General features: G+C 37.8%; 1 protein-coding gene across 1 annotated transcript; it reads left to right on the top strand.

The window, feature by feature from the left end:
- Positions 1 to 1,244: 1,244 nt before the first annotated feature.
- SLC13A1 (solute carrier family 13 member 1) lies at positions 1,245 to 24,205 on the top strand. Its single transcript, XM_053977886.1, has 15 exons — positions 1,245 to 1,343; positions 3,164 to 3,292; positions 4,058 to 4,194; positions 8,076 to 8,263; positions 8,866 to 8,923; positions 9,013 to 9,079; positions 9,570 to 9,733; positions 12,337 to 12,456; positions 13,631 to 13,729; positions 13,819 to 13,920; positions 20,137 to 20,240; positions 21,157 to 21,266; positions 21,908 to 22,069; positions 23,824 to 23,961; positions 24,062 to 24,205. Exons 1-15 carry the CDS (start codon positions 1,245 to 1,247, stop codon positions 24,203 to 24,205), a joined length of 1,821 nt encoding a protein of 606 aa, XP_053833861.1.
- The last annotated feature ends 2,745 nt before the right edge of the window (positions 24,206 to 26,950 follow it).

Below are 26,950 nucleotides of genomic sequence, written 5' to 3'. Positions count from 1 at the left end.
CAGTTTATTTCCCACCTTTGGGTTTTTGGTCAATTGCTTTCTGACAGTTAGATATGAGATACTGCTTTCCCATAGCCAAAGTCCTACCTTCCCGAAACCAGAAGTGTGTACTCAACACCAATAATCTGATCTCTTGCTTTGCCTGCACCTTGACACATGGGATTCTTATAATCAAAAGGTTATATGGATAGCAAAAATCTACCTTTATTACCTGTCCTTTGGATGGTTCTGATGGCAGCTCAACTCTTCATCTATCTCCTCTTCCAATTTTCTGCTTCATGTAAGATTCTGAGCACAAAACAATGTGTTCTTCCCCCTTTTAATCTTCACCCACAGATAGTATACAAGCTTCTTTCCTATCTTTTCCTGTTCTTTATGTGATGCTATTTTGTGGTATTACAAAGACAGTACCAAGTGTTCTTTTTATTAAAAAAGGGGAAAATTCAGGCAAAAGGATTTATTTATTTTTTACTTTTGTCTCAAAAAGTCTCCTACTCTTAGACTTCCTCAAAACTTTGTATGATGTACATAAAAAAGAACTTACACTTTTTCTGCGTGAGAAGAGAAAAATAGCTATTCCCTGCCTGGCAAGACAGAAAAAAGGCCATGTTTTTCTCATATACTTTATATTCTAGACAGATAAAAGCAACAGAAAGGCTGAGGCTGGAGGGGACTTCTGCAAGTCATCTAGTCCAAACTTTTACTCAAAGCAGAGCAAAGTTCAGGTCAGGTTGCTCAGGATCTTGTCCTAGGAAGTTTTGAATATCTTCATGCATGGAGAAGACAATGAAAAAATTTTAATTATGTTTAATAAAATCATCATTCTTATGATTTCACATAAATGCCCCAACTGGTTTTGAACATATATTCTATGTATGTTATATATTTTGACTTCCTACGGAAGTCAGCAGTGACTGGGAAAGCACCGGAAGGTTTTATTTTTCTGACTGTCTAGAACCTGTTGTAATTACATAAACTTGTTATGAGGAAGGGCAGGGAGAGAAAGTCCTGAGAGGGCTGACATCTAGCCTTGGTTTAAGGCAGACACTTATCTTATCAACCTACTGTTAATAAATTCACTAAAACAGTAAAGACCCAGATTTAATTTTAACTTGCTTTACTGGCCTGCTTTAGCAATGGCTAAAGGTGATAGCTTGGGAAAATATTAATCAGACTCAGCTATTTAAAGTCAGACATGTTTTTTGGCAGTTTCTTCAGGAAAGTTCATCTAACAGCCATCAACCATGAAGATTCTTAGCTACCTCCTGGTTTACCGAAGGTTCCTGCTCATTGTCCTCACCCCACTGCTTTTACTTCCACTTCCACTTATCATCAAAACCAAAGTAAGTGACCTGCTTGGAGAGATCATTATTTTGCACCTGTATGTAAAGACTGAGATTCCTAGACCTTTTCAGATTAATAGAAACACAGATAGTTTGAGCTGGAAAGGACCTTGAATGAATAATGATGTTTGCATTGTGATTATTTTTTTGTCAATTCAGTGTATTTTCACAGAAATGTAGAGAAGACCGCTTCAACATAAAATTCTGTACTGAATGCATGAAGCTCTGAATCACATATTTGTTTTCTAACAACTGGACTACATTGAAAATATTATTCCCATTATTATTTTTTGGACTCTTTTATGATTGACAATGGAGAAGAATTGTCGGGAAAAAGACCTGCAATTACTTTTTGTTTAATAAAGGATTTTAAGTTCATCACATTTTGTGTTACCTGATAGGAAATTACTGAATTCAGTGATCTGACAAATTCCCTCTGTTTCCTAAATAGAAATAAATATAGTTTTATAGTTTTATAAAATATATATAGATAAAATAGAAATAAAATATAGTTTTATTTTACTTGAAATAAATTATGGCATTCACTAACTCTTAGGACAACTCCACATTGATGAAACAGCTATCTAACAATGTCATTAGTGACTCTATTTGGTACAGCTCTGATGCCAGCAGAATGAAATGGAATTCTGTGATGTGTTATCATACATACTATGTATGACAATACATGAAAATTTGGTTCAGAAGTCTTTGCATCACAGTTGGATGGTGGTTACAGAGCAATGGACTTCACACTCTGACATCACTGTTCCAATATTTCAGTTTCCTTTCTGAGAGGAAACTCATGGGAAATTCTTACTGTGGTAGGACTTAAGTGAGATGAACATTTGCTAGGTGAATGGATATTTTCAAATTGTTTCATACATAACAAAAATTTCTTCCCCAAAATAAATGATAGCCACAGCTGACTGATTAGGTTTAATATTGTTGTTTTCCAGTCAAAGGTTCAAAGAGCTACATCATTAAGCTGTTCCTTTCCCAGTGCAAATCATCTCTGCTGCTGTTGAGTAATTTCGTACCCTAACTAGGGGCACTAAGAGTTCCAAAGCATTTTCCTTGAAAGCAGAAATATAAATTAAAAACTACACAAAAGAGATTTCTAATACTCTGGAAGAAACTAGGTTTAATTCACCTCATTATATTTCTGGGGCTGCATTTTACAGACAGTATTGAAAATTATTTTCCTGGGCAGAAAAAAAAAAGATTAAAAAAAAGAAAAAAAAAAAACCTCCTGGTTTTAAGGAGTTGAAATAAAAGACAATCGCTAAAATTAGAAGCCTAAAAAACCAGCAGCTGTGTTTCTTGTCAGTATTGTATGATAACTTTTTTGTTAGATTATATTCTTGCCTTATTGCTACTGATGACAAGACTTAAGGAGAGAAAACATTTGACCAATTATTGACTGCGAGTACTCCTGGAGTCTTAAAGGTTTGCTTACAGAGGCAAAATGCTTTTGATTTATAGGAATTCATGGCCTGAGAATGCTCCAGAATGACCTAGAAGATGATTAATTGTCCTTGAAGGAATAGGCAGCTGACTTTTTTTCCCACTGTTCCTGAGTGATAGAATTTAAATAATTTTGCTATCGCTTAGAAAAAAATTCTCTACACCTATTTTACTGACTGTGTTTCATATCTCAGCAGGATTCTCAATAGCACACAACTACCCTAAATGCAGGTCCTTTGACTCATACTTTTTCCAGGTGTGGGGAATCTACTGATGGAGGTGTACTTTTTGAATTGTGATTTTTTTTCCCCCTGGATGACCAACGCATGTTTTTATTGGTGCCTTTTGTATTCTAGGAAGCAGAATGTGCATACACGCTGTTTGTAGTTGCCATCTTTTGGCTCACAGAAGCTTTGCCACTGGCTGTTTCAGCTTTGCTCCCTGCCTTTATGTTCCCGTTGTTTGGTATAATGGGATCCAAGCAGGTAACCTTTATTTTTCTCTGTTTTATACTGTGCATATCAGGAATCAAAACTCCAAAGAATGAAGCACATAATGTTGAAACCTGTCAGGCAAATGCATGGATTTGCTGAGTGCCGATCACAATAGTTCTGCCTCAAGACTTGCTCACATGCTTTGTCTTCAGAACTTGTTCACATTTTTTAAATGATTTCTTTAATAATTTCTTCTAGATAGTAGCTCAGTGTTTAGATTCCAGTTGATGGGAAAATGCTAGGTAGTTATGAAATACCCTTAATATTACAGAGGCAAAATGTCAAAATAATGATACCATGTGCAAACTGCTGACTATACACCTTCATGCTGAAGAGATGAAATCACAGATAATCATAATCTAAGTCTATGCTTAAAGTTGTTATTTTACCTGTTGGATAGATAAAAAGGTAACAAAAACAACATTAAATTGCTGATTTAGTATGTATGTGAGATGTGACTGATGATTTCAGGTTGTTCTATCTTAAGCTTTATTTTTATTTTGTTTTAACCATATGCACTTCAGTGCATTTGTTCTTGAATCATTTGGTTAAATGAATTTAACAGTACCAATGACCTTAATAGTTTAATTTTAAGAAAAAAAGAGTCTCTTTATTTATTTCATAATACAATCTTACTTATTTTTTTCATTAAAATGGTATTACCAAATGCTAAAAGAAATTCACCATTTAATTTTAAAAAATGTGTTTATTTTCCTTTTTGATTTTTGGGTTTTTTTTTTTGTTTGTTTGTTTCAGGTAGCATCTGCTTATTTTAAAGACTTTCATCTGCTGCTGATTGGAGTAATTTGTTTGGCAACGTCAATAGAAAAATGGAATCTTCACAAAAGAGTGGCTTTAAAAATGGTGATGCTGGTGGGTGTCAACCCTGCATGGTATGTGCTAAACAATGTCTTGAAGGACAATAATACTTGTGGAAAGCTATGTATTCCAGAAATAATTGCCTACTGCTTCTTCTACAGTAGAAATCCAGTCTTTCTTTTCTACTCAAACAAAGCAGATATTTAAATTGCTATGAATGGTTTGTAGGTGACACTTTAATATTTTGCTGAAATCCTAACTGAAAGTTCCCTGAAGTGCTTCTATTCATAATAAGGATCCTTCTGAACAAGAAGTATGATTAGTTTGTAAATAATATAGGGGTTCTTGATGGTCTTTGGAACATTCCCACCCAATGCCTACAGCATAAAATTTGTTCTATGCTGACTTTTTTTTATTTCAATAGTGTTTGCAAAATTCTGGACATTGCCAAAAATACAAAAAGTGTTCAAATACACAGTGAGGGGGAAAAAGAAAATCATACAAGCAGGTGGTGTATGAAAATCACCTAAGCAGGTGGTGGGGAAGGACAAACACATAATGTCTTTACTTAAGGTGTTTTTCTTTGTCTACATGTGAAAAAAAAAAATCAAAGGATAGGCACTTCCTCAGCTGGATGAGGTGATAAGGTAAAAAAAAAAAAAATCCCACTCTGCTTACTATCAACATATATTGTTGGAAGTGAAAAATCTTGCTTTCCTTGCTTTACAAACTTGCAGAAGAGGTTTAGGCTGACAGAGGCATCTGTCAGCATACAAGTAAGGCTGCTCTTAAGATCTATGGAGCAAGTTTAGCTTCCCAGAATACATCAAGGTCATGACACCTTGCCAGGAAGCAGAAAGGAAGCAAATGGTCAGAAAACCAGAAACCCCAGGTCTAAAAAATAAGATGCCTCTTAAGTGATTTAACTAATGACACTTCATAAGAATGCTGGATTATTTCTATTGATCAGTAATTTGACTGACCTAATTTTAAATATCACATGTATTTTGATATAGTTCTGCCTCTTTTGATAGCTGGTAGCTTTCTGTTTGGAAAAAATTCTCCTTACATTCTTGCTCTATTGCCTTCCTTTACCTTAAGCTGTATTCTTGTGCTACACTGGATAAGTTATTTCGACTTCTCTTTTGAACACTCCTGAATTCTCATCTTTTAGCTGAAATGTTGAAAGGGAGAACACAAGTGGATGGTGTGCTGTGCTAAGCTGAACATTGCTGGGGAACTTGCTGTGAACAGTCAAACCTGAAGCCAGCATCTGAGGATACCTAAAGCAACTCCAGAGTTGTAACCCTGAGGAAGCATCCTTCATATCTATCACATTTCCTGGTCATGACAAAGCGATGATAAGATTATGATGAAATGATCTGTGAAGGATGAAATTATCTGTGAAGGTAGATTGGTGATCTCCCCACTTCTCAGCATCTGCTGCTCACTAGCTGTGCCCGCGGCAGGCACGGTGCTGCTCTCTGCACTCCCTCCTCAGCTGCTTGCAGCAGAGCCCGGGCAGCCTGTGCCCACTGCAGCCTCACCCAGCCCAAGGCAGAGATAGCACGGCATGAGCCCTCTGCATTACAGGTCATAAAGGGTGCAGCAGTGAAAGTAAAATAGCAAGAGACTTCTGATTTTCCAGTATATATTCTTCTGGAGAAACTGATGTGTATCAGAAATATGTGGCCAGCAGGATCAGGACAGGGATGGTCTCCCAGTACTCGACACCAGCGAGGCTGCATCTCAAATCCTGTGTTCAGTTCTGTGCCCTTCACTACAAGAAAGACATTGAGGTGCTGGTGCAAGTCCAGAGCAAGTGCAATGAAGCTGGTGAAGGGTCTGAAGCACGGGGGTCTTATGAGGAGCAGTTGAGGGAGCTGAGGTTTTTCAGTCTGGAGAAAAAGCATCTCAGGGGTGACCTTATCACTGTCTACAACTCCCTGAAAGGAGGCTGTAGCCAAGGGAAGGTCAGCCTCTTCTCTCAGGTGAAAAGTGAAAGGACAAGAGGAAATAGCTTCAAGTTGGGCCAGAAGAGGATTAGATTGGACAATAGGAAAAATTTCTTCAGTGAATTGTTGGTCAGGCATTAGAATTGGATGCCAAGGGAAGTGATTGAGTCATCAGCCCTGGAGGTATTTGAAGATGTGTAGATGTGGCACTTAAGAACATAGTTTAGTGGTGGACTTGACAGTGTTATGTTTATGGTTGGACTGGATGATCATAAAGGGTTTTCACAGCCCAGATTATTCTGTGATTCCATGTAAAGGCTTTCTGTCATTTGAGCTATGTAGTAACATCTGCAGACTAGCAGAGGAAGGTGAATATGTCTATGCAACCTGCAAGGACTAGAAAGGATAATAAAATACCAATTGTGCACTACAAAGCAAAGAGTGACTTTGTAGTTGGATATAATGAAATAATTATCCAACATTCCGTGCATAATATTTTTAAACAATACCACAGGGAAAATAATGCAGAAAAACTGGGGCCGAACAGAATAGGTTATATTTTATAATTTTGCAATCACTTTTATAGTCCCTCAGTAGAGTCCACCACATTGTACCAAATGGTAACCTGATGATCAATCCATCTAATGCTGGAAATTTATGATTAATAGTTTTAAAATACATTAGCAAATGTCTTAATTTGTTTTCCTTTTATATCCTCTTGCAAGTCCTACTAAAAGGGCATTTTTTTACAGTGTGAAAATTCATATTCAGTGTGCTTATTCTGACCCGTATTTTCTGCATAAGAAACACAATTCTTCCCTAACTTCTGTCTGAGGACCTAATCAAAACCTGCCTAAATTAATGAGTTTTAAGCTACTGATGACAATTGGTGTTGAATCAGGTCTCTGACATGCTGGTCTACAGATCATCTCATCACTGCAATTAAAAGTGCACAGGGGAAGACAAAGTTCCCCTACTGAGGAAAAATCCAGTTTGAAATATTTTCACTGTTAGCTGAAATGAAAGGCTATAAGAGACATTTTGATGGTATTTTTATATCATCAAATTATGATTTTTATATAATATCTATATTGGCTTCATGTACTAAGTAAAACTGGCTTTTTTGTGAAGCTTCTGATCAAGGCAAAGAACTTTACAAATTGCACAGGTGTCTTCTGATGGAAAGGTGCAACACCACCCTCCCTCCACTAAGTTCTCTTGCTGTCATGATGTATGGCAGGTGTTTAATGTCAGTAACAGAACCTTGGAACAGGGAGTTAAGAGGACTGTTCACATTTCCAACTCCAAGAAATGCATTAAAAACAACATTGTGACTTGTATACTAAATTTACAATCCAACTTCACCAGATATGACATGTAATGTTTGATTTTTCAGACATTGATGCAATTCAGTGTATTGCATTAATATTTGTAGTAAACTTAGAAAAAGGTGAGCCAAGACCAGATTAAGGAATTATAATGACTTTCCCTTTCCCACTTAATATTGACGATGACATTTATTGAAGCCCAAATAATGCCTATACTTGTCTTGGTGTTCTGAATAACAACTAAGTTTTGTATCTCTTACTGAATTTTTAATATTTCTTCCTATAACAACTGAACTGGATATCTAGAGAACTTAACAGTCTAAGTGATAACTCCAGGGTTTTGACTAACATCAGCAGTGTAGCCATTTTAATTCACATTTGAATTTGTTACATGCATGGTGTTCTTTCCTCAAAGATGGTTCAAATAGATTATAATTCTGTAAATAAGTCTTATTGTTTCTGCTTCACTTTAAAACATATTTGAACGTCTAAAATATGATAATTTCAGTGTCTCAGATCAAGACAACTTTAATTCAAAAATGTTCTCAGAATCACAAGCTTTAAATTTTCAGTGTTTCAACTTTCCTGTTGACAGAGTTCTCATTTATATTAAATAGTCTGATGATAGGAGGTGTTACTGTAGCAGTCACAGACTCTTCTCTCCTATTCCAGGCTTATGCTGGGTTTCATGGTTAGCTGTGCTTTCTTGTCAATGTGGCTCAGCAACACCTCTGCTGCTGCCATGGTGATGCCAATCGTTGAAGCTGTAGCTCAGCAGATCATCAGAGCTGAATCAGAAGCTGATGAGCTGGAGATGTCCTGCTCTAATGGCTCCATCAACCCAGCCCTGGAGCTGGACGGTAGGCACACGCTGCTGTTCTGACTTTGCCACCCTCACTGACAGTAAGGAACACAGCAAGTACAGTTAAATGCCAGAGAAGTACTGGCATCACCTCGTGCTTCACTATGAGACTTCTCTTGGATTACTGTGTGTGAGCATTCTCATGATCACAAAGATTAATTAAAACTGAACAGGTGCAGAAGGTGGCAGCTGGATGAGAGGAGGGGAGATAGGAAGGGGGTGGTTTATCAGCCTCTCTTATCAGCCTTATAAGGTGGCTGGAAGGAAATACAACTCCAGGCTATAGATATGCTAAGGCTTAAATGTTAGCACAGGAAAAGAGCTCTTTGAGCTATAGGGTAATGTTGGAAGAACAACTGAATCTAAACTGATTACCTTCACAGTTAGATTGTAAATGAGGAATATTTCTCCTCATGAGAAGATACAGATTCTGAGGAGTCATGAAGGAGTAGGGCACAAATCAACCATTTCTGAGATTGGTGCTTGCAAATGTATTGATGGGATAATGTGAAGTGAGTGCATGGGATGAGACATCTTGATGGAGCCTTTCCAGTTTTACTCCCTTAAATGCTTTTCTATCTTTGCATCACTGTCTTACAGAAAATGTAGGAGAATATGAAAACCCAGATTGGAAAGAGAAAGAAAAACAAATTAATGGGTAATTGTTATTAATTTAGTAAATTCTGTTCTAAGAATCGATCTAAATAGACTATCTGTTTGTTACAATACATGCCTTTGTTTTTCCAGATATAACAACAATGTGGGTAGTACTGTATGCACAGTTGAAAAGGAAAATGAAAAAGGAAATGAACAGGTACCTAAAGTGTCTTTTTATTATGCAGTGAAACTTATTTTAACCTAAATCTCACTTTTTGCCACACCTAAAATGGCACAAGTGGTAATTGCAGCTGTTTACATGTGAATAAGAAATATACCTGTAGTCAGACACATGTACACACTTTGCTTATATAGCTATTTCATTACTGGTTTTGTCCTCCCATTTTACACAAGTTAAAGCAACCTCACCAGAGTACAAACTCTATATATTAGGTTGTGTGTATGTATCAGTCTATACAGAGGCAGTTCTGTAAAAACAAAGATCAGGGAAGGTACTTCAGGATTTGACTCTGCTTCCTTTTCCTTTACATGAATAACTGCATTATCAGTGTAACTGTAAACCAAGCCACACTGCAGACAGCTATATTGCCAGTAAATTGTCTGGCTCTTCTGAGAGATCCACAATTTCTATTTTTGTGCCTGATGATGAGTCCTTCTTATACATTAATTGCTGTATATTTTCTAAGCAGAACCTTCCACCTGCTGAAGCAGAGAGAAAAAGCAGAAAGGACAAATACAGTGGGATTTTCAAAGTGATGTGTTTATGTGTGGCTTATTCTGCTACCATTGGAGGACTGACCACAATCACAGGAACATCGACTAATCTGATTTTTACTGAGCATTTCAATTCGTAAGAGACTATTATATTTTTATTCTTCTTAGTTCAGAAGTTTATCTTTCTTTCTTTAGCTCTCATATGGCCCCCTTAAAACACATTAGAAACCTTGCCCTTTGATTTGATTTATTTGATTCTATTGCTTTTCTTAATTTTTTTTTTTACTGAGATAAAATGAAATTGCATGTTTGTATTTGCCTTACATGGGGAAAGTCTATAAGTGATCTGCCAACTCATGCAACAGGATGACCATTGCTTGGTTAAGTAGCACTTTACTATTTCAGTAGCTACATGGAAAAGGAGATTTTTCTTAGAAGGAAAGCAATGTTTGGCATGAATAGAACAAGCACTATCTAAATATCTGTTACTAATTTCTAATTACAGCAGGAAATAAGTTCAATCAGCTTAGCAAAGAGCATCAGGAGACTTTCAAGAAGCTAAGCATTGTGGAAATGAGAAATCTGGGTCCACTAATCAACAAAAAAAGCAAATCATTTCAAGGCAGTCTGAAACTTTGCATTCAGTGGAACAATGTTTTAAGTTTTCCAAAGCATTTTTCAATATTCATTTTCTTTCTTAAGTAGAACTGCTTTGAAAAGAAAATTGGCAAATTTCATTCCAAACCCCTTGGAATCCAGTAGTTCTTGCAGATAATTTTTTTTATTCTGCAAACTACCATTGCCAGTAACAGTCCTACTTGAATTCTGAAATAAAACAAAATAAAGCAAAATCCTTTTTTGTCCTCCATCCACTGGTTTGTATTGCACATGACAAAATTGTTAAAGACCAGTTATTGATAGCATTTGTAGAGTTTGCCTGCAAAGAATTTACTATTATTGACGCTAAATCACTGTAGAAAGAGGATTGTTAAAATCAATCACACTTGTTCATTTTCCAGAAGAAATAGGTCTAGAAAATAAATCAGTGTGTACTGTCCATCCTTGCTTCAGGCAAGATCTGTAGTAGATAATCAAACAATAGCAGATAATCCAACCAGAACTATGTAATAGATTGTTTTTAAAAAAACATTTAAACTGGTCATCCATTCTACATGAAGAATATTTGCTCTGGAGATGAAGAGTACCTAGCTTCAATATTCAGATTACTAGAAATACTTACACAAATACTCATCGCTGTACAAACTTATTGTAGAACCTGACCACAATAAACTAACATTTTGTAATGTAATTGACTCCTTAGTATAAAGTTTTTAAGAGCTTGTTTTGTTGCTCAATAAGAAATTATCACACATATTTCAGGAAAGATCATTAACACTTAGCAAGTGATAAAATGTTAGATTATTATTACACTGCTTTCAGTTCTTTCTTATCTTGGAATTTTTACGTTCAAAAATTGATGTGGCTAACCATGTACTAAAAGGTACATAGCCATGTAATTAATAAATTATGTAACAGCACAATGCTTTATATGTTCTGTATTGTTATATTGAGAGTTTCATTGTCCCATCATTACGTACAATTGCAACTTAGTGCATCACCCCAGAAAAGGGCAGGAGTGTAGGTTTGGTGCCTGCTAGAACTTTATTTGCAATATATATCAGCATCATAGTAAATATAGATCAAACCTAAAATTTGCACAGTACTTCAGAGAGCATTTATAATAAGCACTTAAAGCCTCAAAATGCTATGGAATCATCAAAACTATTTTCCTTCTAGCAAGCCCTGAAATACAAAAGATTGGCTGATAATTGGAAGTAGTCATTAGGATGTCCTCTGTCTGGACATTTTTCTTTCCCTTCCATCTGATTTTTGCATCAAGAATGAAAGCTGCTCAAGGAGACTTGAATTTTCTCACTTCTGGCATTAAAAGCTCTTTCAGTAGAGCTGGAAGATCTCAAAGAAAGAGTAACTTCTGCTCATAAAGTAAATTGGAAAACAGGCTGGTTTTACTCTGCCTTTTTTTGCCTATCTGGCATCAATTAAATTCAACAGTAAAGCAATTTCTTTCAGAAAACCAAAGCCCTTCCCCTTTCTTAAATGCACATGGAAGGGAGATTTCTGCTTGAATGACCCACATTTACAAACAGTAGATTGAGACAGCCTCAAAGAGACAAGGTAAGTGGAGACATCATCCACCTGGCCAATGAACATTTATGGAAATTAGTAATAATAATTATTATTTTAATCAGTTTTGAATCACTTATGGAAGTCTAAACAATACACGTTTCAGTGTTGCTTCCACTGTTGTCTTCTATATTCATTGGAGCTTTTTCATTTGAGTATATTTTCTTGTGCCAAAGTCTCATCTCAAAACACTCCTTTCTTTCAAGTTCTGTTTCTTTATAGTCCTAACTGCCCTTAGGTTGTGCATGGCCCTCCCTTGCTTACTGAACTCACTTCAGACACACCTCAGTCAGTGTCAGATCCCCAGACCTGTTGCTGATCCATTGCTCAAATAACTGGCACATCTGGTTCCTGTAGTGGTCATGATGACCAGAAAGTGGATGGGAGAGTGAGGCAAGAGGATACCACAGGCCACCTCATGCTGAAGTCTGCTGCCAGCCATAAATATTCTCCCACAGAAGTGCTTTCTGGTAATTCTCACAAGTCTTCATTCTTTTGCAAAGTTGAATTAAACTTTATTTTGCTTTTATCCAGACGCTACCCAGGTTGCCAGTGCATCAATTTTGGATCCTGGTTTATCCTTTCCATCCCCATTGCAGTTATTATTCTGCTGCTCTCCTGGCTCTGGCTCCAGTGGCTTTTCCTTGGGTTTGAGTAAGTGAATGGTATAATGAATAAAACTAAAGGTTATTGATATAAAAGATTATTTGTACCAGGAATAAATATTGCATCTTAGTTTAATAGGCTCAATAGGAAGAAAATGCAGCAACAGTGATTTTGTGACCTTGATTAGTATGACTCAATCTCCAGATGGACCAGAATTTTCTAAAATAAGAATCCTGGACTACTCAGTCCAGTGTGAAAAGTCCATCCCACAAATGGACTCACTCCTTTATAATACACACACATCATCATTAATCAGTGTGTGTGTGCAAGACAAAAGAATACTGAAATCATATACTTTTTTTTTTTTTACTGGAAGTGTCATAGAAATACATCCTTTATTGGAGTGAGGCATTGGTTTGAATACTTGAACAATGTCTGTTATAAACTGGATGACTGTACTTGTAAAAGTGAGGTAAGAAACTTCTGCTTATCCTAAATTTATATGTGGTAGTATGGTAGGGTTTCTGTTTCTCCACACAGCTTGGGCTTTTATGGTTTTGGAGAGGACAATACGTCTTTTGGGATGATACTTCAAAGCCTTTTTCTCCATGTGTTCACTAACATCTGGAGAGATAGGTGGGACACCAATCTTCCAAAATTACATGGCTACTTGTGGTGCAAGACATGAAAAGTGAGACTAGGTTTAAGCAGACAGAATCCTCCCATGCTTACCACTCTATATGTGAACATTTATAGTTTCATTTTTCTTGCTTGTTTTGATAATGTTCTTTTTAAAATTGTGTAAGAGACTCACCCAAGAATGAAAACCTGGCTTGCAGCAAGTACCCTACTGATCAATATGTAAGCTACTCATGTGATAAAACTTTTTCATTCAAAAACAAAGTATAGCAAAGCCATAGATTTAAAGAGAGTTATATATTTATTATTTCAATTTGTTCACATTTAAAGTTTCATTCTTCCTGGCTAAATGAGCTGGTCAATAATAGGACACAGTTTGTTGTTGCCTCTGTCAGTCTCCCACTGGGCATTGTCAATTAATTCCAGTATGCTCAGTTTGCTGTGTGATAACTAAATGGGAGATACTGCATTGTAAAGTGACAAATTTACATTTGTCAAGTGCTATTGGTAACTGGAAAGGTTGGACATTTTTTTCTGTATACACTATTGTGTCATCATTAAACATTGCTGCTTTACATTCCAGTTTAAAAAACATGTTTAAGTGTGGCAAGAAGAAAACAGCTAGAGAAGAGGCCTCATCACAGGTGATTCAGGAGGAGTACAAGAAACTTGGACCAATTAGGTATTTCAAACTATAAATCTGCAAACAAGAGCAGGTAAATCTAAATGTCAATTCAGGAAAATTTATAATTCATTCTACTTCTGCTATAGCTACCCAGAAACTGTTACACTTGTCCTGTTCATTCTAATGACCCTCCTGTGGTTCACCAGAGATCCTGGCTTCATCCCAGGATGGTCTTCACTTTTCCCAAAGTAAGTGATCTCTTTTGATAAACCAACAAGAACTTTACTGTCCCTTAACTACATACCTTCTTTTCTTACTAATTTTCAAAATTAAAATCCTTTCAATATTTCAGAAATATCCCAGGGCAAACTTGTTGCAAACCTTTGTAGTGTATGCAGAAGATAAACTCCAGAAACTTCACATATATATCTGAGCAATAGCTGAAACGTGTTAAAATGTGTTATAGGATAAAATAAAGTGCCTCCTAAGAGGGATTATTACTAGATTTTTGGCTTAATATGGTGAGGGAGAATGCACAACAATTGATGCCAAAGTACCCCACTTCCTCATCAAGTGTGAAATTCAAAGAATAAATCTGGTTAGGATTTTTTGATCTACTGCCCTTAGTGACAGCACACTTATATGCATGCAGGCCAATATCCCCCGCTTTGACAGCTGAGCTTAATGGTACAAATTACTGTCTGTTCATACATAACTCCCTTAAAGTCATAGCTCATCTGAAAACCAAAAAGTCAAGACCTATTGTAGCCTTATTTTGCCTTCTGCTGCAACTTTTCCAGGATCACCTGGATTTCTTTCTCTAAGTAATCAGTCAGTCTTACAGGATCTCATATTACAATGATATTGCCTTTTCTCTTGCTGCAATTACTGTAATTTCAGTTCTGTTTTTCTGTGATAAAGTTTTGAGTTTTGCTCTGGAGTGGTGAGAAGTAGTTGCAGGATTGGAACAAGTGGGACTTAATGCTGTTTAGGTCCTTATGGGTTTAACATTTATTACTGGTTATCCCAAAGGCCAGTTCTAGACTAGAGGGGTAATTTTCCATTTTGTTTTCCTATGTGTTTGTGATAAATGACATGTGAACACACATACCTCAGGCCTTCTCTCTTTAAGTATATTTCCACCACTTACACACCTTTCCAGGGCTCTTCCAGAAAGTCTGGGAGGGAGTGTCACAAGAAATAATGATAATTGTAGCACTTTGAAGATTTAAAGTGTAACACAAAATTATTTTGTGCAAAATACCATTAAGAAGTGTATTAAAAACTAAGATTGTTTTAAAATTATTTACTTTTAATCATCAGGAAAAAATTGAAAAAGAACACTTGTTTTTCCCTTATAACAACAGCAGAGCTGATGATCACTGTCTCATATGAAACATTATACTCTTGAAAGGGTTTTGGAGTGGTGACCTAATTAAACAATCAGCTAAGCAATCGGGCAGGGTTGGCTTCTCTTCCTGCTTCCTATTAACACTCAGTGCTCACCCAACATTGTTTAAAGAGGTACATATTAAACTGAAATACAGGCACTGTAAAAAACCTTTCAAATATGGGACTTAGGGTTCAAATGACTTTTTTTTTTCATCCAGAGAATTACATATTCCTATTTGAAGCTGATTATCATTGTCTGAGGATTTTGTTCATTGGTAGAGAAAAACAGAACATTCTCAAAAATGAGCAGGGTTACAGGTTCTGCACAGGGATGTTACTTTGTGGATGCCCCCTAATGTTGCCCTTGGAAGTAACTGCAAGCGTGTGTCGTATCACATTAGGCCGAATTATGTTGTAATTTGGGTGAGGTAACCTGAAGAGAAACAAAGCTTTCCTTACGTACTTTAAGAGGAAAGAAAGCATTTCTTACTATTCATACCCTATTTCTAGATAGCTTTAATTTATCAATCAATTATATATTATATTATTAACAGGGATAAAACCAGTAAATTAGGTTAATACTTTCTCAGCAACAAAAACTTCTCAGTGAAAATAAAGGAGTGGGGCATAGGGTCAGCAGAGGTACAGCTGTGAGCAAGGCATATTCTTAGAAATAAAACCCAAACCAAACAAGAGCAGCAACAAAGAAATCTGAGGGGAAAAAACCCTCAGATCTTAGGAACAGTATTGCTGTCACTGTGATGTCCAAGAGGCTTGTAGAAGTGCACTGAACTGCAGATTGCATCTCTTACACACTTGTTCCCTAAGGCCTCTGCATATAAAATTGTTCAGTGTTTTGGACTTAAATACAGAGATAGGGATGTGCACAACTTCTTTAAGTTTATGGTACAGGAAACAACTATAAGGAATATTCTCCACCCCTACAGAAATCTGATAGCACTTGCTTTCCACAGGGTTTTATCCCACAGTCTCAAGAAGGCCTAAGGGAAGTTCTGCCACCTAAAAAGAGCTTTTAACCTATGAAAAGGCACAATGTTGCTCTGAGACTAGTGAGTGCGTCCTATTAGGTGGGAATTGCACCATCCTCATGGTCTTAAACCAGAAAGACCTGAAAGGCTGTCTGATCCTTTATTCTAGCATGCTGAAGATCAAAACAGTTACACTGTTCTGTGTGTTAAACCTAGTAGGAATTTACTTTATCAGAACCTGAATTTCCAAAAAGGCTTGATGTTAGGGTGGCAAAGCCCAGGTTCCACAGGGTTTGGAATTTGCTAATTTCCTTGATAGTCATGTCTGTTGTCAAACTGAAAAAGACAAACTAACATATTGCTTTCTGTCTGAATATGCTTCCAGATATCTATTTTTGTCTTTCTCTGTTGGATTAAAAAACTCTTCTGTGCTTTAAAAGTATATGTATCTTGTGATTCTATCACCTTATAAGCTTTGCTTGACAAACTAAATTAAATGCTTAATCTTTATTTGAAACAAAATTTCCCATCATTGTCATCACCCGTGTTCATGTTCTCAGACCCTTGTCTGCATCATAACGTTACTGAGTACTCCTCTAATATGCAAACACTGATATTTTTGAAATCCCAGCAGAAATACCACTATTTATTTATGCTACCTTCATACTTCTTAAGAGCTACTTTTTGTGCTGTCAGTCAGTTTTTAATCCGCATTTCTGCGGTAGCAGTATTGAGTAGAGCCCATTATTTCCAGCTTTATCAGATGCCTTTCAAAAATACATTACCTCTACCAGTTTATTTTTCTTAAAAAAAAATAAAGTGTATTTATTAAAGACTAACCCTTCCTTTGCTGTCCTGCCCTGTACCTATTACCTCCTTCTGTGAGCAGACAGCAGGATGTTTTAATAAATATTGTATAACACTACAGAGAGCAGCACAGAAAATGCCACAGGGTAAAAATGCCTGTTTCCTCCCCATCTGTTGACAGCACAAGATCACACATCATTTCTGCTACAGCAGTTTCCTTCTCTGTCCTGGTCTGATTCCAGGCTGTCAGATATTAGCTTCAATTAGATGAGTTCCAGGTTGGCCTTTGGCCTTTGGGTTTATGAGCCTCATAAGAAAGAGAAAGTTCAACACTGAGCAGCAGCTGATTACAGCTGATGTAGTCAAGATAAGCTTCCCTCACTCTTCCTCAGATTATTGCCTGGATGGACTGTATTTTTTCTTCATGATTTAATCCTTTCTTTACTTCTAATACAAGACCACAATGTATTTTTGTCCACAGCCATGTTCTCTACAATTATCTCAGTTGGAGTCATTGTGAGATCTCTTGAATCAACAGGTTTTTTGCTTCTTTACAGCACAATCAGATTTGCAGTCTTATAAGCAGGTAGATCTTGTATTACAACTTTTACTTGTTTATCTCAAAATTTGATCGTGATTGAAAAGCTTCTGTTTGGAATGGCATCATGTGTGTGTCCTCATAATAGTTTGACTGGTGGTAGGATGTGTGTGTCCCAAGCAGGTTTTTTGAGAATGGTGTTTTGCATCAAGAATACTAAGTTTATGAGCAAAAAGTTGCACTCCCTAGTTCAACTAAAGTGCAAAGTCCTGCACCTGGGGAGGAACAATCCCTGCAGGAAGGGGGCTGCAGGGTCACCTTGACAATGTTTAAAACTACATGGGAGGGAGCAAAGAGGAAAGTCAGGCTCTTTTTAGTGGGGCTCAGTGACAGGATGAGAGACAATGAGCACAAAATGAAACTTACACATTGCCTCCTGTACATCAGGAGATGTTTTTTACCTGTGATAGTGACCCAGAGACGTTTTTGATTTTCCATCCTTGGAGATATTAAAAAACTGTCTGAACATAGTCCTGGGCAACTGGATCTGAGCGACTCTGCCGGAGCAGAAGGGCTCGGACCGGACAACCTCCTGAGGCCCCTTTCAAACTCAACCGTTATGTGAAAATGGAGCTGCCTACAGGAAAGTGACAGCATGGATTGTTTCTGTATCTAGATCTCACTTTCCTTCAAAACTTCTAGCAAGCCTTAAAAGAATGTAGGATAGGATCCAAGAGGAAGAGATTTTGTATCTCTAGACCTGATGCATCTGGTCCTATGCTAAAGATGATATACAGGCAGAACCTCCTGCCTTAAGAAACCAGAAAAATATAGTAACTTTTTTTAAAAAATGTATTTTCTATGCAGGCAGAGACTAGGAAGCAGGAGACAGAAAATATTAGAGAATCACTTTAACTTATACGGCATCTTCATTTTGTGACAATTATGCTGGTTTTGGTGTAAGTCAGGTATGCATATTAAGGTTTTGTTTGAATTTCACCTAAGAAAGCAAAAGATTAGATATTTGTAGCACATAACTGAGAGAATTGTTCTTTGCTTTCAGTGAAAAGCTCTGGTTCAGTACAAAACATTAAGCTGCTGGAAAGATCTGATGGGAAGCTATTATTGGACCTACTGTAGCTAAATATTTAGAAAGCATATGGTCTGAGGTTGAGAGAACAAATATATTGGTGTATTGGTTCAGAAAATCTTACAGAAGAACTTGCAGAAAATAGAAAAAAAATAACAAGTTTAAGAAAATGTTTGCTTAGCTTTCTTCAGTAAAATTTCTATTCATTTTAATGACCATCTTGACTGAAATAAGACAGACTGGGATATGTCACCAGCTAACACTGAGTAGCAGGCTTGGATGTGTTAAAATGGCCTTTTAGCTCAGCTTGGCACCTTGGCTGATCTTGGGGCTACTCTTTACAAGTTAGAAGGATATTGAAGCATGTTGTGATGCACTAGTTATTTAGTTGTTTTGTACTGGGTGATTGGGAATTTGCACTGGGTAGTTTTTCTATTGCACTATGTCACATTGGTCTATTCCACACACCTTTCCCCTCCCCCCCAAGCCTCAGGTGTGATGGGCTCTCCCTGACCTGCTCCCCCCTCCCCTTCTCCTCACCTGTGTCCCATTGGATGTGGCCCCTTGGTTCTGCCCCACCCATTTTTCCCTGGGCTCAAAACCCCCCGGGAGGACACACTCGCGCTCTTCCTCTTCTGGACGTCACCAGCCGCCTCGGCCTCTGTTACCCCTGAGGTGTCGCCTGGATCTGAGGTGGCTCCTGACAATAAACAGGATTTGGTCCTGAGGAGAAGAGCGCCTTTCGTCTTTTACCTGTGTCCATGTAGGATCCCCACCCCGTGCTCAGAGGGGACCAAAAGGGAATTCCTACAGAAGCAGTTTAAGAAAGAAGTAGTACAAACAGTTCTTAGGCACTGGAAATGACCAAAACAAACATGACCCTTGTAATTGTGAACCTAGTAAGAACAGCCATAGGAGGATGATAATAACGTTCTGCTGCCTTTCCTCAGCTAGAAAATGCCCTTTGTGGGTATGCACTGTGCTCTTTAAGGCCTCTTAACTGAATCTATTGCAGAGCATATTAAAATTATTAAATTTCTCTTTAAACTGTAAAAACTAGTTATTTAAGGATCAGCTACTTCTGAATATCCCCCTCCACCAGCTTATTTCTTTGTGGCAAAATAACACATACTTACTCAAAATGTTTATTTATGAATTTATAGGGCCTGCACTAAAAATTTCTATAGATGTGAAGAACTGACCTTGATTGTCTGCCAGGTACCCACCCAACCACTTTGTCACTGCCTCTCCTCAACAGGACAGGGGGGAAAATAAGGTCAAAAAGCCTGTGAGTCAGGATAAAGACAGAAATAACAATTGCTTATCAGTTACCATTATGGGCAGAATTGATATGGGAAAAATTAATTTAACTGCAAGTTAAAAATAGAGTTGGATGGTGAGAAACAAAGACAAAAACTAAAACACATTCCCCTCATCCTCTTTTTTCCAGGCTCAACCTGACTCCATTCCTTACTCCTCAACCTCTTTCCACCACACCTAGTGGTGGAAGGGATGAGGAAGAGAGGGTTATGGTCAGTCCACAGCAGACTGTGGACTTTCCTGCTACTCTATCCTCTTCCTCTCTCCTCCTCTCCTTCTCCTGACTATATATATTTATGTGTTTTTTTCCTTGTTGACTTCTCCTTAGGTATAAAAGCTATATTACGGATTCAACAGCTGCCTTAGTGATAGGGATCCTGTTCTTTATTATCCCAGCAAAAACTTTGCCTAGGACATCAAATGGAGAAAACAGTTGAGTATATTTTAATGTCGATTTTACTACAACAAGTTATCTAAGATGCTACTGTAAATGTAACTTATTGCACTGGTTAGAGGAATGTTGTTAAATACTAATGCTGAAGTCTTAATAGAGGGTATAAAGCACTGGGGTGTAAAGCATCCTTGGCCTGGAAGTCAGTGCCACCAATTACACAATGTGAGCAGCAGGAGCTAGTGCTGTGCAGGAAGCTGCTACCTGCAGCCCATGGACACCAATGGAAACCACCTTCCCATTGACTGCAATGGGCTTTGAAACGGGCTGCATGGAGCAGGCATAGGCTTATGTTTTGAAAATGTTACTGCTTGGTTAGGGTACCTTATGAAATCCAAAATTGTACATTAATTCATTTTCATGCATTTTTTCCTCTCTAAAATGGAAATTCTGTTTAAAGTATACCTCTGGCTTATCCTCTTTATGCATTCAGTTGTGCTGCTGGAAACAATGGGATCTAGGGGTTCACAGAGAATGGAACGTCAGAACCTAAATGAGTCTAAGTGAAACAGCATTTGCTCAGCAAACTGTCTGAATATCATCATTTTACAGAGTAAATGAAACTCATTAATATCCCACAACTGTCTTCCACATAGGGAAGGAGGGGAAAGGGGCCAATGCCCCACTGGTGGAAAGCATCACTGCTCTAATGTCTCCAAGTCATGACAGTTTTCCCCAGGTAAAATCACTCCCAGTAAGCGTAGGTTGTTTCTGCCAGAGAAACCTTGAACATGTTACAACCTTGTTCATATTAAAATGATGAGGTTTTTGTCTTTGAATTTTTCCCAAGTACTTCCTCAGGGAGATTATTTCAAGAGCTTGTCAATATGTTTTTAAGCATTGGGGGGGGGGGGGGGGGGGCTAGATATATTTTTTAATTTTATTTTTTTTCTCTAGCTGTTTTTGGTTACATTCCACTGATTACTTGGAAGGAATTTCAGTCATGCATGCCCTGGGAAATAGCTATTCTTGTTGGTGGCGGGTTTGCACTGGCAGACGGCTGCGAGGTAATGCAATTTATAGAAGATACTGAACAAATAATGTGACCCAATCAAGAGCAATTCAGACATACAGTGAATTCACAGTTATTCTCTTGTTTTAGCAAGTTATTCTGTAGCTATATTGAACAGGATAAATGTGATGAATATTCAAGATATTCAGAAAGCAGGTTTAGAGAAAAAGAAGTTTCCTATGTCTTCCAAGACTATGCACAGCGATGACTACTGTGTCTTATTTAATTTAGATCTGATGGGGGCAGGAGTTGTGAAAATACACTGGTTCCAAAGCCTTAGTGTCACTGAGATAATTCCCATGTAAAGCCTGATGGCTACTCCAGTAAATCAAGCAGCTTTGGACCTAGACTCTGGTTATGAAGTCTAAGATACTCGTATTGCCATTTTCCGATTAAGACTCCCCTAACCATCTCAGAAATGCAAATATAAATAAATGGAATATAGTTTGCATGGGCTCCTATAGCGAACCATTGAATTAGAAAAATGGTCTTAAAAACGTGTAGTAGAAATATGGAAAATATTTCAAATTTTTCTCTTTTACCTGAATACTTCACTATTAGCAGGTAAGTCCGTTTAAAAATTTTTCCTTTCCGTGACTTGCTAAACACAATCATGTTCTCACATTCCTTATACAGGTTTCAAAACTTTCTGAGTGGGTAGCAAGTAAATTGACCCCTCTAGGATCATTACCCTTGTGGCTGGTTATCCTGATATCTTGCCTTATTGTCACTTCAGTAACAGAAGTAGCCAGTAATCCAGCTACCATTACGATTTTTTTGCCCATACTATCTCCTTTGGTGAGTATAACAAACTTATTTTTAATCAGAATCTACTCTATCATCTATGTAAAAATGCAGCTGTTCAAAGAAGCAGTTTTAAAAAGTCTCAATAAAATACTTCATGCAGGTTTTTTGCTGTCCTGTATTGTGCATTGGTTATTTGGTTGCTTTAGGTGTTTCTAACAAGAGATGCTAAAAATTAGTAAAATTAGATAAAAGTTCATTTTATGATTTAAATCCAGACGGCAATCAAGCCACAGGCAGCCGCTCACTCACTCCTGCACCAGAGGGGTCCTGGACAGAATTAGAAGGGGAAAAGCTAGAAAACTCATGGGTTCATATGAAGACAATCTAGCAGGGAAAGCAAAAGCCCCACATGTAAGCAAAGCAAAACAAGGAATTAAGTCACTGTTTCCCCTGGGCAGGTTGCTGTTCAGCCATCTCCAGGAAAGCAGTGCCCCATCACACATGACAGTTACTCAAGGAAAGAAATGCCACCACACCAAACTCCCCCTGCTTTATACACTGAGCATGATGCCACATGGTATGGAATATCCCTTGGTCAGTTGGGGTCAGCTGTCCTGACTATGTCTCCTGCCAATTCCACCCCAGCCTCCTCATCACTGTGGCAGTGAGAAAAATAGAAAAGGCCTTTGCTCTGTGTAAGTACTGCTCAGCCAGAAGAAAAGAGCCCTAAATTGTCAACATTGTGTTCAGCACAAATCCAAAACATACAAGCCACAGTGAAGAAAATTACCTCAGAAAACTCCAGTACAGTTCAACATGAAAATTGATGCTGTCATTACTACTCCACCACCTCCATGGGGAGTCCATTCCAATATTTAACAACCCTTTCACTAAAGAAATTCTTCCTGATGTCCAACTTGATGCAGCTTGAGGCCGTTTCCTCTTGTCCTATCAATAGTTATCTAGGAGAAGAGACCCCCCACCACCCTCTTTTCAGGGCGTTGTAGAGAGTGATAAGGTCTCCCCTGAGATGCCTTTCCCCACGCTGACTACTCCCAGCCCCTTCAGCTGCTCTTTATAAGGACTTTTGCTCCCAGCCCTTGCCCAGCTCCATTGCCCTCCTCTGGACATGCTTCAGCTCCTCAATATCTTTCTTGTAGTGAGGGGTCCAGAGCTGGACAAAACACTCAAAGTGTGGCCACAACAGTGCTGAGTACAGGGGGACAAACACTGCCTGGTCCTGCTGGCCACACCATTGCTGATACAGGTTAGGATGGCAATGGCCTTCTTGGCCACCTGGGCACACACAGGACCCTGTTCAGCTCCCATCAACCAACACAGCCAGGTCTTTTTCCACCAGGCATCTTTGCAGCCTGTCTGCCCCCAGCCTGTGGCACTGTCTGCAATTGTTGTGACCCTAGGGCAGGACCTAGCATTTAGTCTTGTTAAAGCTTATCCATCCAGCCTGTCCAGATCCCTCTGCAGAGCCTCCCTACTCTCCAGCAGATCAACACACCCCCACCGTAGTGCCATTCACAACCTTACTGAGGGTACACATGATCCCTTCATACAGATCATCAATAATGTATTATATACAAATTGTTTTATCATCTTCCTTGCAGTGTTTTTGCTTTTTGTCCCTGTGTAATGTTCTTAAAAAAATATTTACCATAAAAGATGTTTTCTCATTGTTTAAACTGACAGTTTCACATTTCACTGGTGTTAATACAGGAAGTTTGTATTTCTGTATTTAATTTGGCAAATGCATCCCTTGACAGCTGTACTCTCTTTCATTTTTTTGGTAGGCTGAAGCCATTCATGTGAACCCACTTTTCATTTTGATACCTGCTACCTTGTGTACTTCCTTTGCATTCCTGCTTCCTGTAGCAAACCCAGCCAATGCCATTGTGTTCTCATATGGTCATTTAAAAGTTATGGACATGGTGAGTTTTAAGCAAAAGTCCTAAAGGAGATTTTTGGCATTTAAAAAGTTTTCTTCATTGTCTTGATGCATGTTTCTTCTTTATTTTTCCTCTTCTTTAGGTGAAAGCTGGCTTGGGCATTAACATCATCGGAGTTGCTGTAGTTATGCTTGGGATTATGACATGGATAGTGCCTATATTTGATCTCTACACTTATCCAAGTTGGGCACTCAACACTCCACCTACAAATGGCACTGGGCTGTAAAAAAAAGTTTCCTTTTTTTCCTCACATGTGGTGAGTCACTTAAAATGCTTTCAGTCACCACAATGATAAGGATCTACATTACTATAAATGCTGTATTTCACAGTCCTAGAGACTGATGATCCAGTCTGAGAGTCTAATCAAGAAGAGTGCTAGACTTTCTAAAGATCATAGTTAGATCAGGTTTCTAATCTAGTTCAGCTAGTCTGAATTTTTATATCTTCATGTTATGAAGGAAAAAATAAATGTGCATAGCCATTGTCACGGGCAATTTGCCCCCATTCTCAGGGTAGCAGAATAATGAAATTTAGATCTTATTATTTCAAATACAAATGCTTGTTATTACTTATTTGGGGGTTGTCAGGTAGCATGTTGGTATTCTGTTTTCTAGATTCAAGCTCTATTTGAAACAGTGTTGATCACAAACAAAAGATCAGGGAGGGGACTGTCTTGAGCCCATAGTTTACAGACCACTCAAAAATGCACAAAAACTGGAGAAGAGCAGCGTGACCACTTACACAGCACTTTTATCTATTAAGCACCTTGTAACCTGGAAGGAGAATGCGTACTTAGCATGTTTAGCCTACGTCCTCTCAGGACCTCACTAAAATATGTTGTTGCACTTGTAAAAGAAGAAAAATATATTTCTCTGGATAGACATATGTTGATTGATCTGAGTTGATCTGTACAAATGGAGACTAAATTATCATCATACCTCTCTGCCAAAAGTAGATGTATCTTCTTGAGGAATGAAACTGTAAGACACTGCTGAAGATTTAACAGTCAATCTGTCAACCAAGTGAATCTTCACCAGGAGGCTCATGATATCTGCAGGACAGGTGGCAGTTTAAGGTTACTAGACTGTGTTAATATTGTAATGTTCTAAACACAAAACAATGCAATGTGGTCAGCATGTAAGTTGGAGTTCAAAGATATCTACAAATAATGATGTTCTATTTGGTTGTTACACATTTTTCACCGTAAAGACTATAGCTTTGCTTGTTGTGAAGATCTGTGATAATTTGTAAAGAGCATGTAGTCTGAATATAGTCTGAATGAAAGCTGCATGTATTTAGATTGGATCATGCCTTGGGACATCCATATGATAGTTGTAAACATCAATCTGTCTTTTTAAGGTGGTGTCCATTTTTCCCAACAACAACAACCACCAAAAAATGCTGTTGGTTTTTGATTAATGGTTTACATTTGTTTTTGATACTGCATATTTAGAGATGTCAGTCATGACTTCTGTAATGCCCAAATGCAGTTTATAATGTTGTATATGTAGCTTGTTACCTGTAGCTATTAGTTGCAGGTTCAGCTGCAATGAAATATTAAAGAAGCACTTTCTCTTAATGAACGATTCTGTATAAGTATTGAAGTAAGTATTAACACCATGCTTTTAAGCCTGATTGAGGCTGCTATCACATTTTTTTTATACAGTGGCAAAATAGGCCTATGACCAACACTGGGGCAATTGGGAGCTGCCACTATACAAATAATGTTTATTGATCCCCTGTAGTAATGATTATCATTACAGATATACAACACTTGGCTAAATGAAGTCGGGTACCCGAGGGAAATGCTGATACAACTAATCCAAGATACAAATCCTGAATTATATCATAGGGCATTTTCCCATAAGCATGTGCAGTAAAGGAGCTCGTGGTTTGTTCAGGCCTTTGGTCCTGAAGGCATAGAGAGGAAGACATGCAAAGAGTGCTTTTACTTACTTTAAGGTATCACTTTCCAATTTTGTCAGAAATTTCCCAATTATTCAAGAGCAGTGGAAACAGTGAATCACAGTATTTCAAGTGGAAGGGATCTCAGAAGCATTCAGTCTTGCTCAAAGCAAGGTTATTACTCTGTTCAGACCAGGTTGCTCAGGGATTTGTCTAGTCATCTTGAAACTCTCCAACATGAAACCCAACATGCACAATTTCCCTGACTAATGTTCTCCAGTGCTTTACTGGCCTTGTGGTGAAATATTTTATCTTTAAACAAATGAGCAAACATATTAATTTCAGGTTAACAGACTCATTATTCTCCCTTTTATTTGGGATAGATTCTTTTCTGTTTGTAACACTGGGTTTTTTACTTTTTCATGAACCATGAAAAAGGGAAGACAGTCCTCTTTGTAGCCTTATGTTCACCACTCCCACTGGATGTGGTATTTTTAATCTCCATAGGTCTGATCTGCAAAGCCTTACAATCATGTGGCAGTTGTTGCTTAGCCAAAGGAAATCTGTTAACTACTTCTGAGCTGCCCCTGACTTTTATGAATTTTCCCAAAACAGATTTGGCTATAATTGGTTATAACCTTAGCCTTGGATATGACAAAGAGGTCTACAGGTCCATGAATGCACTTCTCCTTTAAATCAGGCTTTGACACCGGTATTCTCTCAAGTTGCATATCTTCATGGAAGAAAATAACCATTTTGCACCAGTTAAGAGAACTCTTGAGCTGTTGACCATAACAAGTGATACAGTTTTCAGTAAAGCTGAAGCTGTTTGTACCAGTTGATTTTCAGATGTTCATTTTCTTTACTTTCTGACTTATTCATAACATGAGTATGACAACAAAGGCCTGTCATGTCTGAACCCTCATGTAATTCAGACCACAGAATTTCCCTAGATTATTTTTTCAGGGCAGAAATTATGGTTAAGTATCTTAGTAAACAAGCAAAAATAGTAAAATTGTTTAATGAAGGATGCATTTTTAAAAACTATTTTCACTAAAATTGGTGT

The sequence above is a fragment of the Vidua macroura genome, chromosome 5 (genome assembly GCF_024509145.1).
Source record: "Vidua macroura isolate BioBank_ID:100142 chromosome 5, ASM2450914v1, whole genome shotgun sequence".
In the NCBI taxonomy this organism is placed as follows: domain Eukaryota; kingdom Metazoa; phylum Chordata; class Aves; order Passeriformes; family Viduidae; genus Vidua; species Vidua macroura.
The sequence above is the reverse complement of the archived record's forward strand: the minus strand, read 5'-3'. Positions and strand labels throughout refer to the sequence as shown.